General features: G+C 37.4%; 1 protein-coding gene across 1 annotated transcript in view; it reads left to right on the forward strand.

Annotated features, from left to right (window-relative positions):
* Positions 1-2,855: 2,855 nt before the first annotated feature.
* The window catches only part of LOC101359815 (transmembrane protein 56-like), a 52,752-nt gene continuing 38,344 nt past the window's right edge, over positions 2,856-17,263 (forward strand). Inside the window, exons 1-5 of the mRNA XM_023733349.1 lie at positions 2,856-2,872; positions 3,927-3,961; positions 5,102-5,105; positions 13,066-13,155; positions 15,741-15,799. Coding sequence (XP_023589117.1) covers positions 2,856-2,872; positions 3,927-3,961; positions 5,102-5,105; positions 13,066-13,155; positions 15,741-15,799 — 205 coding nt within the window. The remainder of the gene's footprint in view (positions 2,873-3,926; positions 3,962-5,101; positions 5,106-13,065; positions 13,156-15,740; positions 15,800-17,263) is intronic.

Genomic DNA, 17,263 nt, shown 5'->3' on the forward strand with positions numbered 1-17,263 from the left:
ACCTATATCCAATATTAGTTCATTTATAATATTGGTACTCTTTAGATATATTTGGAGACAAGAGTCCTTTTGAAGTTAATTATTATGTTTACATGCTGTAATACTGGGACTGTCAATTTAGAAAATCTTTTTCCAGTATTCAGATTACACTGGTAAAATGAGGCACCTGCAGCGGATGAGATATTAGCAAAATGGAAAGCACATGCATGAGTATGAATGTATATTGTTATTGTTATTTTATTTAACAGACATTTATTGAGTACCTACTGTATGGTAGGCACTATTTAGGCCCTGGGGTCAATGGTGAGCGGAAAGAAGGCAATGGTTCCCACACTCATGGGGCTCACATGCCCCTGGGAGAAGGGATTCATTTAAAAATATATATATCACAAATTATGTTAAATTGCAGCTATAAAGGAGAGCCACAAGGTGCCATGAGGGTATATAATGGGGAGAAGGGTTTGACATGTTGAAGGAGCTCAGAGCAGTCTTCCTTGAGGAAGTGAGGATTGATCTGTGAGCTGAAGGAAGTGTGGGAGTTAACATGGGAGTGGAGGGGCAGGGGCAAGCGTGGGATTCATATATATACACATATATATATATACACACACACACATATATATATACACACACACACACACAGAGGCCTTATGGAAAGAGGGAACATGGCATGTCTAAGAAACAGAAAGAAGGTCACTTTAGCTGGAGTGCAGCAAGCGAAGGCAAACACCAGTTAAAGCTGGAGAAGGTGGGGTCCTCTCATAAGAGCACTGGGAAACCAGTGAAGGGTTTTAAGTTGGAGACAGCTTTTAGAAAAGATTCCCCTGGAGCACTCCAGTCTGATTTTACACTGAAAAGTCCAATTTGGAGGCTATTACAACAGTCCAGAAAAGTGATGGTAATAGCTTGAGAAAAGAGGATCCTTTTGTAAGCTGTTTAGGAGGTGTTAGGGGTTGAATTGTGTCCTCCAAAAATAAGCCTGGGAATCCTAACTCCTATACCAGTAGATGTAATCCCATTTGGGAATAGGGTTTTCTTTGTTATGTTAATGAGGCCATATCAGTGTAGGGTGTGTATTAAGCCAATCACTTTTGAGATAAAAAGCAGATTAGACACAGGAACAAGTACAGATGGAATATCTGCCATACCACATGAAGATCACCAAGGAACCTAGGAACAGAAGCTGAAAGAGACAAGGTTCTTCCCCCAAAGTTCCCCCAGAGTCTACAGAGAGAGAGAGAGCCTTCCCCTGTAGCTGGTGCCATGAATTTGGACTTCTAGCTTCCTAAATGGTGAGAAAATAAAATTCCTATTCTTTAAAGCCACCTACTTTTGGTATTTTTGTTACAGTGGCACTAGGAAACTAAGGAAGTAGAATCCATAGAACTTGGTGGTCGATTGGATATGGCAGCAGAGTAGGAAGATGGAGAAAGTAAGTTATCAAGGGTGACACACTAGGGTTCTGGCTGTCAGATTTGGATGCAGTCACCATTCACTGAAATGAAGAACCTAGAAGAGGGCCAAGTTTAGGGGGCAGGTGATGAGCTTGGTTAGGGTTTGTTGAGTTTGAGATGTCTTTGAGATGTTCAGAGGAGAGATCTGGGATGGATATTTAAACTGGAGATTTACCTGCATATAAGTGTTAATTGAAACCACAGATGGAGATGGAATCACATAAGAAATGAGTAGAGAGAAGAAGGTTTAGGATTGAACCTTAAGTCTATTATTCAGTGGCTGGTAGAGGAAGAAGACCTGCAAAGGTGTCAAAGGAGTGGCCACGGAGGTAGGAGGAGAATAGAAGTATGGTGTTATAGAAGCACAGGGAAGAAAGTGTTTCAAGGAGAAAGTGATCAGTGGTGTGTGATGTTGTTGAGAGATCAGATAACATGAAGACTGCACATAGAAGTCATTGTTGTTGACCTTAGCATTGGCAGTGGCTATTTCAGGAGTGTGATAAGAGTAGGAACAAGAATGGAGTGGGTTGAAGAGTGAAAGGGATAAGAAATGCTAACATAGTAAGGACAAACCTTTCTAGAATTTTGGTTGCAAAGGGGTAGAGAGAGTGGGGGAAAATATATATATATATTTAGGAAAAGAGAAATAGGATTGGAGAAGACGTTGTAGATCTGTTGAATTTTGTTTTTGTCAGAAACTTGAGAATGTTTAAAACCCAGTAGAAGGATCGAATTGAAGAGGAGAGAGTAAGGGATAATGAGGAGTTAAAGATTCCTTAAGAAGGCGAGAAAGGATGTATCTAAAGTGCACAGGTGGAGAGGTTGGCCTTAGATGGGAGGATAACACCTCTATTGTGTAGCTGGGAAGGAGGACAGATGGATCTAGATGTAGGTAGTGTTCATGGTTGGTAGTAGGATTTTGAGAGTTTTCATATATTGGCTTCTATTTTGTGTGTGTGTGTGAAGTAGGATGAGGATTATCTGCTGAGTATGAGGATGGAGGGTTGGAGATTGGTGGCAGGGCCTGAGGACATCAGTGAACGAGGGTCTTTGAGTCTTTGGATGGGAGGAAGTGATTGGAAGGTTGGAATATGGTATAACTGAATGGCAGGGCCAAAAAGGATATGGGTGTTCACAAGGGGTAGGGGGAGAAAGGCTTGAAGGGGGCCACAAGGAACAAAGATGCTAGGACTGCCTTCTGACTCCAAAGTGTGAGAGTCTAGACAGCCACTACCTGAGAGGATTTCAGGAAATGTGTCTTTAGGGCACTGAGAGGAGAGGCCCATGATGTAGCTCTGTTATCTAGGTGTGGAGCAGTGGTTCCAGAGGGCTTATTGGAAGTGCTTGGGAGGTGGAGAGGGTGATGGGCTGGGTCAGGTGGCCGGGAAGGAAGGTTGGAGCATGACGGAGAGAGTCAGGTGGTAGAGGATAGATTTCTGCATTGGTGGTGGAGCCTACCTACATTTTCAGTGTTGAGTGATGATAACAGGGATGAGTTAGGAACAAAGAGCCTAGCGTCCAGAGGACGGTCTTGTTTTGCTTGGCTGGAGTGACAACAGACCCCGAATTTGCATGTCCTTCAGGCTGCTTGAGATGGATGATAGTGGATGCAGAGATTTACTGAGTGCAAAAATACCATATTCTGTTCTGTGTGCTCGATGAACATTGTATCGTTTATTCCCCATGACTGCTGTGTAAACACAGTGCTGTAGTACTATTTTTATCTCCGTTTTACAGAAGAGGAACCTGAGCGTCAGTTAAAGCAAGTTAAGTAACTTGTCTGGGGTCACACAGCTAGTGAGTGATGGAGCTGGGATGCAAACCCAAGACTACCAGACTGAGCCCAAGCACTTACCACCATGTATCCTGAATATTTTCTTGCATGTGAAATTTTGCTGTTTTTAAATGATAGAATGTTAAGAAGTTACTGCAGTAGTTAATACAAAATTATCCTTTTAGACACCAAAATTAATTTCAATCCTAGAATCCCAGAATCTTACTTTGAGGGTACTCTGAAGGTCAGACTAGTGCCCCCACTCCCTCTGCAGACCAATCTTCCTAGTGATCCTTTTGTCACTTCCATTGTGGGTGCTGGCCACTTCTAAACTGTTGGACAGTTTTTCCTTAGATTAAGCTGAATTCTTCTCTCGTAATTTTTGCCCATTTGTGCCGTTTTGAGTAATGCAGAGTAAGTTCCATCTTTCATTTTTTACATGGCACTTCTTTAGATGTTTGAAGAATTCTCTCACGTCTCCCCTAAGTAATCTCGTTCCCAGGCTAACATTACTGAGCCTTTAACTTTTCATGATATAATACGGTTTCTAAAATCACCTTCTTAGTTATACTACCCTAAAGGTACTTTGGTATGTGATTATCCTGAGTAAAGTGGGACTGATAACTTATCTTGATTAAAAGCTATACTTGCACACTATCCAACTATAAATGAGCTTGAAGTTTGATTTTAATTTTTAGTATCTTCATTACACTGTTATCTCTTGCTGCCTTGTGTCACTTTGTGTGTGTCTGTACCCACATGTGGCTATTATATCAAGATCTGTACTTGGGTGTTGCCTTTAAAAAATTTATTCCTATTACCTTTCATCTTTCTGATTGGGATTTATTATTCCAGATTATGCAGATTATTTTGAAACATAATTCTGTTACCCATGATATTAGCTATCTTTCCCAGTTCTGTGTCATATGCAGAGTAAGTAAACGTGTCTTTGTAAACATATTTACTGAAAGCAGCACTCAGAAGAGAAAACCTGATAGAATAGCAGGAGATATTTCTCAAGCCTACTTCAGGCCATTGATCTACACTCTGCTTCTAGTTATTCAGCTGGCTCTGGTTTTACCTAATTTTGTTATCCAGCCCATACTTCTTTGTATTATTCACAAAGCTATCATGAGAAACTTTCAGAATTTCTCTGGAATCAACTTATGCTTCATTTGGCATTCTTCCATCTACTAGGATGTAGCAGTCAGTTAATTGTGGGCGTGAGGAATAGGAAGGAGTCAAGGATGACCTGTTGTTTTAGATTGGAAGATGGGGAAGCGTTTGGATCACAGTGTCATTCACTAATACGTGGAATTGGAGGAAGGGATGGTTTGAGGTGGAGCTCAGTTTGGGCCATGTAGCACCTGACTCAAGCCACGGTCTTTTGGATTGCCTTATATGCATGTATAAGCTGGACAATGAAAAAAAGAAGACAGAAGAAGAATTGCTGCATTCAAATTGTAGTGTTAGTGTAGAATATTGGATATACCATGGACTGCCGGAAGAATGAACAAATCAGTGTCAGAAGAAATACAACCAGAATGCTCCTTAAAAGTGAGGATAGCAAGACTTTGGCTTGCTTCCTTTGGACATGTCATCAGGAAAGACTAATCTCTAGAAAAAGACATCATGTTTGGTAAAGTAAAAGGTCAATGAAAGTGAGGGAAACCCTTAAGAGATGGATTGACACAGTATCCACAACAATGGACTCAAACATACCAAAGATCATGATGATGGCACAGGACTGGGCAACATTTTGTTCTGTTATATAGGGTGGCTGTGAGTCAGTGCCAACTCAACAAGAACGGAAGCCTGCAGGGCCTCCAGGATGCCCAGATGAAGCCATATAGTGGGCAGCTGACCATCCAAGACTGGTGCACTGGGGGATGGTGGCATCTGGGAGCACACAATAAGCAGTGTTGAAGTTGTGTAAAGAGGGCCTGGAGGGGAGGGAGGAAAGCATTGCCAAGATGAGGGAGTTCATGCCTGATAGCCTCTGTTTTCTTGGTGAAATGGGAAGAAACCCCATCTGTTACAAGAGAAGAAGAGCTGGAGATAAGAGAGCAGTGGATGTTTAGAATCGATGTAGATAGGAAGGGGAGCTTACTAGGGATGGGAAAAAGAATGCTAAGCATGAGTGGGGCGTTCTTTCCAGCTTCCCCATACTTGCTGCCCCTAAAAACTAACAGGAAAGACCTTTGTCCCTCTTTTTAAGAGTATTTATTGCTAAACACTACAGCAGTGGTTCTTACCTGCAAGTAGCATCAGACAGTGAAGGAGTGTAGTCGTTTGCGTTATGGTAGTTGCATCGGGGATTCTGACCTTCTCCCTAAGGAACCCCTATCCTGTTAGGAAATAACAAACATGGGAAAATTTGAGTAATCGTTACTGTTTGCAGTTTGGTAGTTCTCAACTTACCTGGTGGTCATCTCTGCTGGGTGTTTATCCACTGGAAAGCAGGGCGTGCTCCCTCAGCATCCTGAACTTACGCTTTATATTGTGATGACTTGTGTGCCTGTTTCCCTGCTGGGCGGTTAGCAGGTTCTCGTTCTATGTTGGAGCACCAGCACAGTGCCTGGCATGTGGTAGACATGTGACAAATGTTGGATAAACTGATGCTGAAGTGAAGACTGAGTCAGTCCTGTCCCTGGAAGTCCTCCTGCCAGGAAGAGACCGGCTCCAGTCAAGCCTTTTCATGTTCTTCCCTCCTAAGAAACCAGCTCACATTAAAGTTTATATTTTTGGGGGGAATGATGAATATCTTAATGGTGAATTGTTTGAGTACCTTCTACTGGATTAGTTAAATTAACAGTTCATAAAAGGGATGTTACATGATACCTATTTATAAATATATTTTATAGCATAACTTTTAACAAACATTTATGAAATAAATGCTCACGGTATACACTGGATTTTAATGAAAATCAATGAGCAGCCTGTGCCCAGCCCTGCTCTAGGACCAGGAGGGAGCAGGCAAAACCCTTCAGAGCAAACCATCCCTCCAGTTAAGAACAGACTCTCCACTCTGTTCTGATGACTGGTTTCATTTTCTTCATTTATCTGACCCCTGGCCTCCGAACCCCTATTTGTTTTAGAAGAATGTTTCCCCTTTACACCTCACTTAGTAGATTTTAATGATATTTAAGTTATGTGTAAAACTTTTATGTATTATTTGGTTAATATTAAACTTAGGCTAAAAGACCTCAAATTAAATATTTTAATAATCAATATGTGTTGAATTTAAAAAAAAAGTAAATGAGCAATATAGTTAATGGAGTCTCAGTGAGAAGAATTGTAATATGTGTAAATTAATGAGCACAAAAAATAGAATGAAGAGTTTGTTATAGACACATGAGCTGTGTGGGAAGGGCCCCTGTGGGAGACTGATTCTTACTATGATATCCTGGTTGGAAGGGAATGAAGTGGGGTTATTGCTGGTGTAGTCAATGACTTGGCTTTTTTCTAGTGAACTGGCTTCAGTAGGTGACTTCATTTCCTCACATTAGGCAGCTGGAAATGTGTATTGACTCGTTTCCCTTTCATTTGAGGGTCAGCTCCGTCAGAAATGGAGCCATAGAAATGCTCTATTTGCTGGATATGAGCAAATGCATTACTGTCTGTTTTTAATCTGAATGTTACTAAGGTTTTTAGGAACCAAATAAAAACCATGGAGGATTTTTGGTGCAAGGAAATGTGTGACTGCAGAATATTTTTTCAAAGTTAAATACTGATTTAAGTAGTAACAGTGGTATGGTTCTTTTCTAAGTCTTATGATCTTAATTTTATTCTAAATATTGCTTGTCCTTCTGTACAGTTAGTTTTTATTGGATAATTATTGTTTGTTTTGATTTTGCAGGTAATGTTATTTCTCTTATGACTTCTAGCTTAATTGTACCTTAGAAATTATCTAACCAGCTCTCTCATTTTATAGATAAGGAATTTGAGGCATAGAGAAATTAGTTGAGTATTTTACTAAGTTTAATTAAAAATAATATTCCTAAAAGGATATCTTCAGTTATAGTACTGCAGATTTCCTCTTAATGTTAAAATTTAAGACTTGGATGATTTTGAATCTCATGTTGTTAAAACTGTCTTCTAAAACACTGAGATCTTTAAGATAATAGATTCCCCCCCCCCCTTTTATTTTAAATACAAATATAAGATACATGACAAATAGCTGGTAAAGGCAAAGAAACACAAAAAGCTTAAAATTCTTATAATTTCCTTGTATTTTTACGTTTGTGCTAAATTTTAAAAAATTACTAAAAAAACTACATGCTCTTTAAAATGTAAGCAATTTTTAATGTAGTTTTATCATGAGATAGCAATTTATATCCATCATTTCTTTTAACAGGTTGAAGAAATATGGATACCATCACTAAACTAGGCACTATTTTTGCCAGCTTTGTCATCTTTCAGCTTCTTTTCCACTCTCTAAGTTCTTGGTTTTCAGCAAAAGTTTGTCCAGGTTTTAATCGTCTCAACTTCGAAAAGAAGATTGAATGGAACTCAAGGTAAAGCATATAAAAATGTAACTGATTAAAAAAAACCAAAAACTAGTTTTGTGACATAAAATAGCTATCTGAAATATCTCAAAAGAGTATTTTTCATTGAAGATGTTACAGAATTTAAGGTCACTTTTTTTATTTGACCTTAGGAGTAAAAGGAACGAAGTAATGTCATACACGACATTTTGAAAAATTCTTATATTGAAATGTGTTAAGATAAAATTATTTAACTTTCTGGGAAAGCGTGGGGAGGTGAGACACCAGCTGCTTGTTTAAGACTATTGTTTTGTCTTCTTTTCTGAAATATTTAAGATAACAAAACACATGTTCTTTAGAAGTGATAACAGAAGAAAACATTCCTTGGCGTTGTGAGTAGCATATGTATAGTATTGACTGGCTTAGGGCAGTTAAACTCAACACATGAGAGAACACAGAACATGATATGCATCCATATCTCTTTTTTAATATACTTTTCATTACAATTCAGAGCCCTCCAGAATGTATTCTTTTGCTGTGATCTAAAATAAAAATTACTTTTTAGAATTTTTTAAATAAAAAAAAGGAAAAAGAACAAAATATCTAAGGATGTAAAAATCTGTTGTGGTTTTTTGATAAATGGGCTATACATTTTTTTTTCCTGCAACTCATTAATGTCTCACAAGGTTTCAAACACAAAATGACTCTGATGACTGTTTCACCTCCTTTAAAGCATTTCATGTTCTCAGACATCACTGTGCATTTGCAAACCTCAGAGAATGGTAGCAGCTATGGGAATATTTTTTGTTGTTATTTAGTGGAACTTAATGTTAACTATAAAATGAATTCAGCAAGTCTTTAAAATTGCTATAATTGTTTTCCATTGACTTTTCTTGTAGAATTAAAGAACTTCTGCCAAATGTCTGAGTATTTGAGAAAGATCATAGTTGACCTGAAATCCCCTATTTTTGTTTGAGTCAAATTGTTTTGTAGGCCTCCACTTTTTTTGTGGTAAATGTATAGGTAACAAAACATTTGTCATTTCAACAGTCTTCACATGTACAGTTCAGTGACATGAAGTACGTTCGTCATGTTGTTCAGCCATCACATCATCATTAACCATTCCTGAATTTTTCCATCATCCTTAAAAGACTCTCAGTGTTCCCTAAGCATTGTATCTTTCTTTCCTGTACCATCTCTCCCGCCTGTGGTAACCACTCAGAAACTTTGGTCTCTATGTACTTGCCTGTTCTAGATATTTCATGTGAGATCATACAACATTTGTCTTTTCTGTTACTGACTTATTTCATTCAGCTTAATGTTTTCAAGGTTTATCCATGTTGTAATATCAGGACTTCATTTCTCTTTAGGGCTGAGTGATATCCCACTTACATATGTGCCATATTTTGTTTATCCACCCATCTTTTGATGAACATTTAGCAAGTTTCTACCTTTCAGGCATCCACTTTTATAAATCCTAATGTGAATTAGACTTCAGTTGTTTTCTTGTGCACCTTATACTGATTTGTCTGGTTCATACATGCTATAGTTCTTCTTGCCCAAAAAGCAAGAATCATTTCTCCACCTATGTTTGAAAAATGAGAAGTATTTTTTTTTGTCTTAAGAATAGCACACATTGTGTTGTTGAAATGTACCATACTAAAGTACTAACCATTATTTGTTTTAAACTCTTCCTGACGTATGGAGATAGGTGGAATAGTGGAAAAGAGAAGGGAGAGTGGGATGGGGGGCCGTGCAGTCTCTGCTACCAATTTGAGCTCTCCATTTGTTTTTCACTGTGGTTAGCGTAGGCTAAAGGATTTTCAGTCTTGTTGTTGTTAGGTGCTGTCAAGTCAGTTCTGACTCATAGTGACCCTGTGTACAACAGAACAAAACACTACCTGGTCCTCCGCCATCCTCATGATTGTTATGCTTGAGCCCATTGTTGTAGCCACTGTGTCAGTCCATCTTGTTGAGGGTCGTCTTCTTTTTCACTGACCCTCTAATTTACCAAGCATGATGTCCTACTCCAGGGACTGGTGCCTCCTGATAACATGTTCAAAGTATGTGAGAAGAAGTCTCCCATCCTCGCTTCTAGGGAGCATTCTGGCTGTACTTCTTCCAAGACAGATCTGTTCATTCTTTTGGCAGTCCATGGTATATTCAGTATTCTTTGCCAATACCATAATTCAGAGGCATCAATTCTTCGGTCTTCCTTATTCATTCCCCAGCTTTTGCATCGGTAGCTGCAAGTCAAAGAAATGGGGCGGAGGGGGGGCGGGTATGGAGAGATAGATGCAAACTTGAAAATGAAACAAAACAGTGAAATTAAAAAATCCTTTACATCATTTAGTCTCATCACTGCCATTCTAGGCTGCAGGGAATTAGCATTTGGGAAAGTGAGTTCCCATTTGCAAAAGGAGCCTGGGATTATGTAAATTTCATTTAGCTCTTCAAATGATGTGTTCTCTCTGTCTCTCTCTCTCTGTCTCTCTCTGTCTCACATAGTTTAGAGTTAGTCCTGCTTCCCACTCCAACTATGAAGTGGAGAGTGCAAAAAGGGAAAAAACTGACATTTGTCTTGAAACCCAGCCTCCAGTCTTGAAACCCAGCCTCCAGCCTTGAAACAGATGCATCAATACAACACACATAGTTCTTCCTAGTAATCAGGAAAAAGTCTCTGAACCGTAGGTGGTTTAAGCCATCTAATAGAAAAAAGAGAGGAGGAAACTTCACCAGAAAATGTACACTTGAGGGCTAACAGCTTAATTATAAATGAGACGTTGCTGTGTTTAATTGTTGCCTTTTCTAAAAACTTACATGCTCGTAGATGATATATAAAATATCTTAAATTTTTAAAATTTTCTTAATTATTTTTATCCAGTTGCTGTCATATAGCTTAGAAAGTTCCATTGTGTGGAAATACTCCTAATTTTGAATCTACTTCTCCAAAATTTAACTCTCCTGTTTATTTGAGATACCATTTCTACTGGTAATACTCAGACTATTTGTGAATGATTAAATCAGTAACTTTAAATAGCTGTTCTAAAAACAATCACTGATTATTTCCTAGAAAGCCAGTATCTTTTTGTAAGCACAAACATTTCTATTTAATCTTCTTTGAAAAAAATTGAAATATTTTATCTTGGGCAGCATTTTGCTATTTCTTTTTAGACACTAATGAATTTACATTTTACTTTGTCAGGAATCTAATTTTAAAGAATACGATAGGAAATTTGTACTAACAAAGAAGCTTCAAATTATAGACTTTTAACATAGAATAGTATGTAACCGCAGGGTGTCTGCTTCTCCTGTTCCTTATAATGGGGACGGTTTGGTCCATGTTACATTCAACTGTCCTGTAATGAATTATAGGAGTCCTGGTGGCTCAATGGTTAAGAGCTTGGCTGCTAACCAAAAGGTCGGCAGTTGGAATCCACCAGCTGCTCCTCGGAAACCCTGCGGGGCAGTTTCACTCTGTCCTCTTGGGTCGATATGAGTTGGAATGGACTCAATAGCAACGGGTTTTTGGTTTTAATGAAAAATATGCCACTTCCATCAGCTGAGGGCTTGTAATCCATACCATTTACCGTATAACTTCTCAACACAAAAGATAATTTGAGGCCTGAGTATCAGGAACAAAGAGATTTCTTCTGAAAGGAAAGTTTTGGACTTAAGGTTATTGAACACTAAAACTGGTTAGTAAGAGAGGCTATGCTTTTTCTTTTTTCCTCTTACAGAATTTTTGAATAGCTACAGAAAGCTGGCTGTAGGATTACTTAGATGGAGTGTTTCATTTAATCATCATTTACGTTTTTCTCTTGCTAAACCAAATGGAACACAGGTGTGCTTGGCATGAAAATTCCAGACTTGCAAGTCAGATAAATTGGGCTAATTATTCACACGTCAAAGTGATCTTTGGTATTATAAAGGATCAGTGCCTTTAAATTAGTGAGATTCTTTGAGACTTTAAAATAACATTTGGTTTAGTATGATTAAACTCATCTATTTAGGAATATATCATCTATTAGAGCAAATATATTGTTTTTTCATGTTATGATGAGATCTTCTAATATCAAGCTTAATTTTGGTTGATATATTTCAGTTATTTTGAAATATTTGGGGTCATATTATAGAGAAATATTTATTGCACACCAGTAATTTCTAGAGGGAAAGCTTTGCTGTTCCTTTTAATTTTTATTCTGTTGAAGAGAAAATAAACTTCATTACTTGCAAACTTAATCAAGATATGAGAAATCCTAAATTGTTGGATAAAAAACTTCACTGTGGATAAATACACAGTAACCTACGTATAGTTCTTTAAGTGGCACATCATAGATTTAGGGTATCATTTGAGTGATTAAATTATTAATTAGCAGGGTATGTTCGTAGAAACTGATGTTTTTCATTTAAACCTTATTCTTTCTGTAAAAGAAAACTGGACCTGGATCTTGTGAACATTTGCTTTCACTTGAATGCTCCTTTTAATAACTGATTCTCTGTACACAGGCCTCAATTTCTCTGTTTATAAGGGCTTTCATAGTACTGTTAAAAAAGGACTAATAATTGCTGCCCTAGCTTTCTCACGGCTTCGTTACAAAAATCAAGTGAAATAATGCATGTGGATGTACCTTTAAAACTGAAATCTCCCAGGTAATACATCTTCATTTCATGATCCATCTGAAATCTGTTTTAAGGATACCAGAGCAAAAAAAAAAAAAAAAAACCGGTTGCCATCAAGTGGATTCCAACTCATAGCGACCCTATAGGACAGGGTAGAACTGTCCCGTAGGGTTTAGGGTTTGCAAGGAGCAGCTGGTAGATCTAAACTGCCAAACTGCTGACCTTTTGGTTAGCAGCTGATCTCTTAACCACTGTGCCACCCGGGCTCAGTTTTAAGATAAGGAAGTGGTTAAAGGTCAATAGATTTGGAAGCATTCCGAACTGATTTCCTAAAGAGCAGGAAACTCAGCCTGCAGTGACCCTGTTGGAGATGGAGCTGGGAGCAGGGTGCTGGGTAGTGGGCTTATCAATTGCCATCTCTCTGTCCAAAACTCCATCAACTGCATTATCACGTATGCTTCTGCTTTAGAGCTCTTCACCAAGAAGTGATTCCTTGGTTTTCTAGCAGGGGAACTGCAGTCACAGGCAGTCTTTTTGTCATTAATTCCAAAGTAAAGTGTGGCCCTTGGGTTTCTAAATGGCAGTTTTGTATTATACTCTGAGATGGATCCACTACAGTATTTAAATGCTTCTAGATATAACTTCTTAAGAATGCTAAATGTCTTCCCAGAATGAGTTAAAGTTTGGTGCAAAGAATCTAAAATCTTTGTATTTTGTTTCATTTCAGGGTGGTATCCACATGCCATTCTTTAGTGGTTGGAGTTTTCAGCCTGTATATTTTCTTTTTTGATGAGGCTGCTATAGCTGATCCACTTTGGTAAGCTGTTTATTTCTAAGATAGTCAATTTCATTCTATTTTTATATTAATTATTAATAAAAACATTTCTTACCTTAAAATATAAAGCATACAGATGGTGTATGTTTTATGAAAATGCATGTGTTCAAGATTTATTTCAGCAAGTTGCCTTAATATGATTTATTTTAGATTTGAGTACATATGAGGGCCATTTTGACTAAGTATTACAATTGTTATCAAAAATAGGGAGTATATGGTAGTAATACAAACATTTTTTCTGTGTTAGTGAATAAAACCAAGTTATTGTAACTACTGTTCTGAGTAAAAATGAGTTATTATTGAGATACGTTAGTCAACTTGGATAATAGCTACTTAAGACTTAGTCTTGAAATTCATGAAGTTGTAGCCATTAATTAATATCAAAGAGATGAAAAATAAGAATTATTGATGGCTATGTGAGAAGAATTTAGTACCACACGAGGATTTGAGGCACTAATAGTGACTGTATTCATCAATCATAGGATGATTTGTAAGATGGTTCCTTTTGAAAAGTTTAAACTCATTCCAATGGCAGCAATTTTACAAAATGTATTTCCTTGTGCTGTAAGAAAGTTTTAGTTCAGCTTAGTTTGAGAGATGTGTTTTGAGAAAGCACTGCACTGGGACATGGTAGACATGGGCTCTGGGGACAGTTTGACCAGGCATTTTGACCACCACTGTTTGCAAGGATGCTGTGTTTTATTCATCAATATGGAATTATTCCAATCAGTATTATAGCAATATTGATGAATTTTCACTGGGAAGCCATATTTTGGAGTGAATCAATTTAGTCAATTTAATTCCTTGACCAGGTTTCTATACAGTCTACCTAAACAATTTCTAGTTTTTTTTTTTTTTTTTTTTTTTTTTTTTTAACTTTTATTTTACTTAGATGGTTTTCAGAAGAACTAATTGTTTTGGGAAGTAAATTTTACAACAGAGTTGACTCATTGATCAAGATTTTTCTTGACAAACTTCAACTTATTATTTTTTTTATTTTTGCATTTTTATGCCATAATTTATTCCAGTTCAGTTTTCATATGTTATATTTTTCAGATCCAAATTTGTAAAGAAGACATGACTTGTGCTAAATCTTTCCATTTGTAGTTTTAGGTGTTGACAGTTTTATTTTGTTGCAAATGACACTTACTTTTTTTTTCTATTGAGATTTAAATATTTCACCATTAGTTCACATTATTAATCAGATAAAGGACTGATAATTTATATTTGTTTTTTGGAGCAAAGAGCATTAGTAGGGCAAAAGTGTAGGATATTGATATATGTAGAGGTTGAAACAGCAAGGTTAAGCTGTCCAACTCTGTTCATTTCCTAATTGTATGATAATAGGCAGATTCCCCTAGTCCTCAGTAAAATAATGATGATAATACCATATTGGTTCAAAATCAGAGGCTGGACCAGATGATCTCTCAAGGGTATTTGTTTGTCTGATTCAGAATCTATCCCCATCGTCATCGAGTCGATTCTGACTCATAGCGACCATGTAGGACAGAATAGAACTGACCCATAGTGTTCCCAGGGAGTGGCTGGTAGATTCCAACTGCTGGCCTTTTGGTTAGCAGCCAAGTTCTAAACCACTGCGCCACCAGGGCTCCCCAATTCAGAAAAAGGAGTCAAAAAAATCAGCATCTGCAATTCCATTTAAATTCTCTTGCAAACAATAATTTGAGAATACATGTATAAAATGTTATCTTTTGGCTAAATTATCTTAGTAAAACTTTTAGCTAATATATATGAGAATTATGGTTATTCATGCAGTTGGAAGTATTATCATAGTTAACACAATATTTTACACATTGTAAGGCTTAGAATGGGATCCAGAATTTCGATTGAGACATTCCTTAGGTGACTTAATACACTGGAGTGTCAACTATAGTGGGCCCTTAGATATCCTCCAAGCCCATCGTAAATTCCACTGGTAGTGTAGATGATACCTTCCAAATTCTGAGGAAAAAAGCAAAAAACTGGTAACCTTTATTTTACCCCCCTGAATTTGGAGATTCTGGGAATAGTTCTTAAAATGTGGCTTTAGTACAAAATGCATGGGAACTTTTCACTACCCTCAGAAGGTTTGAGGTCTTCTAATTCAGGGACCTCGGTATAGGTTGGCTTTAGGTACTTTAGAGAATTTGAGCCTCGTCAGAATTCTGAGAGTTGATGATTTATTCTCAAGGAAATTTTGGAGACTCGCTTGGGCCTAGAGTAAACTTCAGGGAAATTGTGGACTACAGAAGATCTCTTGATTAAAATGAGTCATCTTGGACAGGAAGGCCACAAGATTTCCTCAGGGGGCGTGGTTTGAGATTATCCTGGGGACAGCATATGCCCGCTAGTACTAGTACTACAGGATCATTTTAGTTCTGCTAAGCTGTTATTGTGTGTTTTGTGATTTATATTTGAAAATAGCAACTTAACATTTGAGAAACTACAGTAAGTGTTTTCATTATATTTAAATCTCAATAGACAAAAAAGTAGGCATCATTTATAACCCATGTTCTAAAAAAGAGAAAAAGGAAACTTAATTTTTTTCTTTTTTTTAATATTTACAGGGGTGATCCATCGCTTGGGAGTGTGAATATTGCTATTACTTCAGGCTACCTCGTTTCTGGTATGTGATAAGTGGTTTACTGTCTACTACTTTTTAAAATACTCGCGGAATTGTGCTAACAGTACATAGTGTAGAACCGAACCGAACAGAACTCATTGCCATCAAATCGATTCTAACTCATAGCGATCGTATAGGACAGAGTAGAACTGCCCCCATAGGATTTCCAGGGAGTGGCTGGTGGATGCGAACTACTGACCTTTTGGTTAGCAGCCGACCTGTTAACCACTGAGCCACCAGGGTTCCACATAGTGTATGCTTTTGGTTTATTTATTTGAGAATGAAGCTTTTAGAATTCATACAGAGAAAAATAAAAGTTGGCTTTTGTCCTGATCTCAGATGAAGATCACTGTTGCAGAGAGAAGCCCCAGACAACTGAAGCCCAGACATTTTTTACTAGTGATGGGTCCTTTTGTAGGTCCCTGGGTGATGCAAACAGTTTGCTCTTGGCTGCTAACCAAAAGGTTGGTGGTTTGAACCCACACAGTGTTGCCATGGAAGATAGGCGTGGCGATCTGCTTCCGTAAAGATTACAGCCAAGAAAACCCTATGGAGCTCAGTTCTACTCTGTAACACATGGGGGTGCCATGAGTGGGAATCAGTGAGTTTGGATTTTGTTTTTTTGTCTCTTTGTGTCCTAAGAGTCTCTCAGGTGTAATTAACTGTGAAGCTAAAGAAGTTCAAGCTTCAGAATCCCTCACTTGCAAGGGCCCTTGAATGGTGCTCCTATGCTGATTGTTTTGTTTTGTTAAAATTTGCAAAAGTAAGCTGTTTAAGCCACAATCAATTAAAATCCAGACTTTTTCTACTCCACATTCACCTCTCTCATATTTCCCCTCATGTTAGATGGAGTTGGAGTGGCCAAGGGCACTTGTACAATTAGGTAAAGGGGAAGTTGGGAACATGTCATTTTAACTGCAAAAGACATTGGGACCATCTCAATAAAACAAGAGAGAAATAACAGATTCCTGATTTGGACATTTATATAGGAACTGTATTTTGTAATTTTCAAATTTATTACAAAATTGAGAGAAAATCAAATAAAAATAATGGAATATGAAACAAAAATGATAAATGAAATCAATAAACATTTTTCTGAAACTAAGAAGTGAATTGTAACCAAAAGAATTAGATCATACCAAAATGCAGTAATTCATTAAAAGGAAGAGCTAAATTTTAGTATAAATAATTAGTTAATAGGTTAAAAGGAGTGAATCACTGATATGTTGGAAAAAGATTTTCTGCTTTGACACAAAACGCCGTCTTTGTCCGGGATAACACAAAATTCATAATACACCACGTACACTGGTTAATGAATGTTATCAATTCCGAGAGTAGTTACTCTCCGGGAACTCTTGTATGAAAGAAACTTGATAAAGGTTTTCTCAAATAAGATAATCCAAAAAACTTACAAACAAGAGCTATGGAGTTAAAGAAGCTTTTCTAAACTATCAGAAATTTTTAAAA

The sequence above is a fragment of the Trichechus manatus genome, unplaced genomic scaffold (assembly GCF_000243295.1).
Source record: "Trichechus manatus latirostris isolate Lorelei unplaced genomic scaffold, TriManLat1.0 scaffold00058, whole genome shotgun sequence".
NCBI classification, from domain to species: Eukaryota; Metazoa; Chordata; class Mammalia; order Sirenia; family Trichechidae; genus Trichechus; species Trichechus manatus.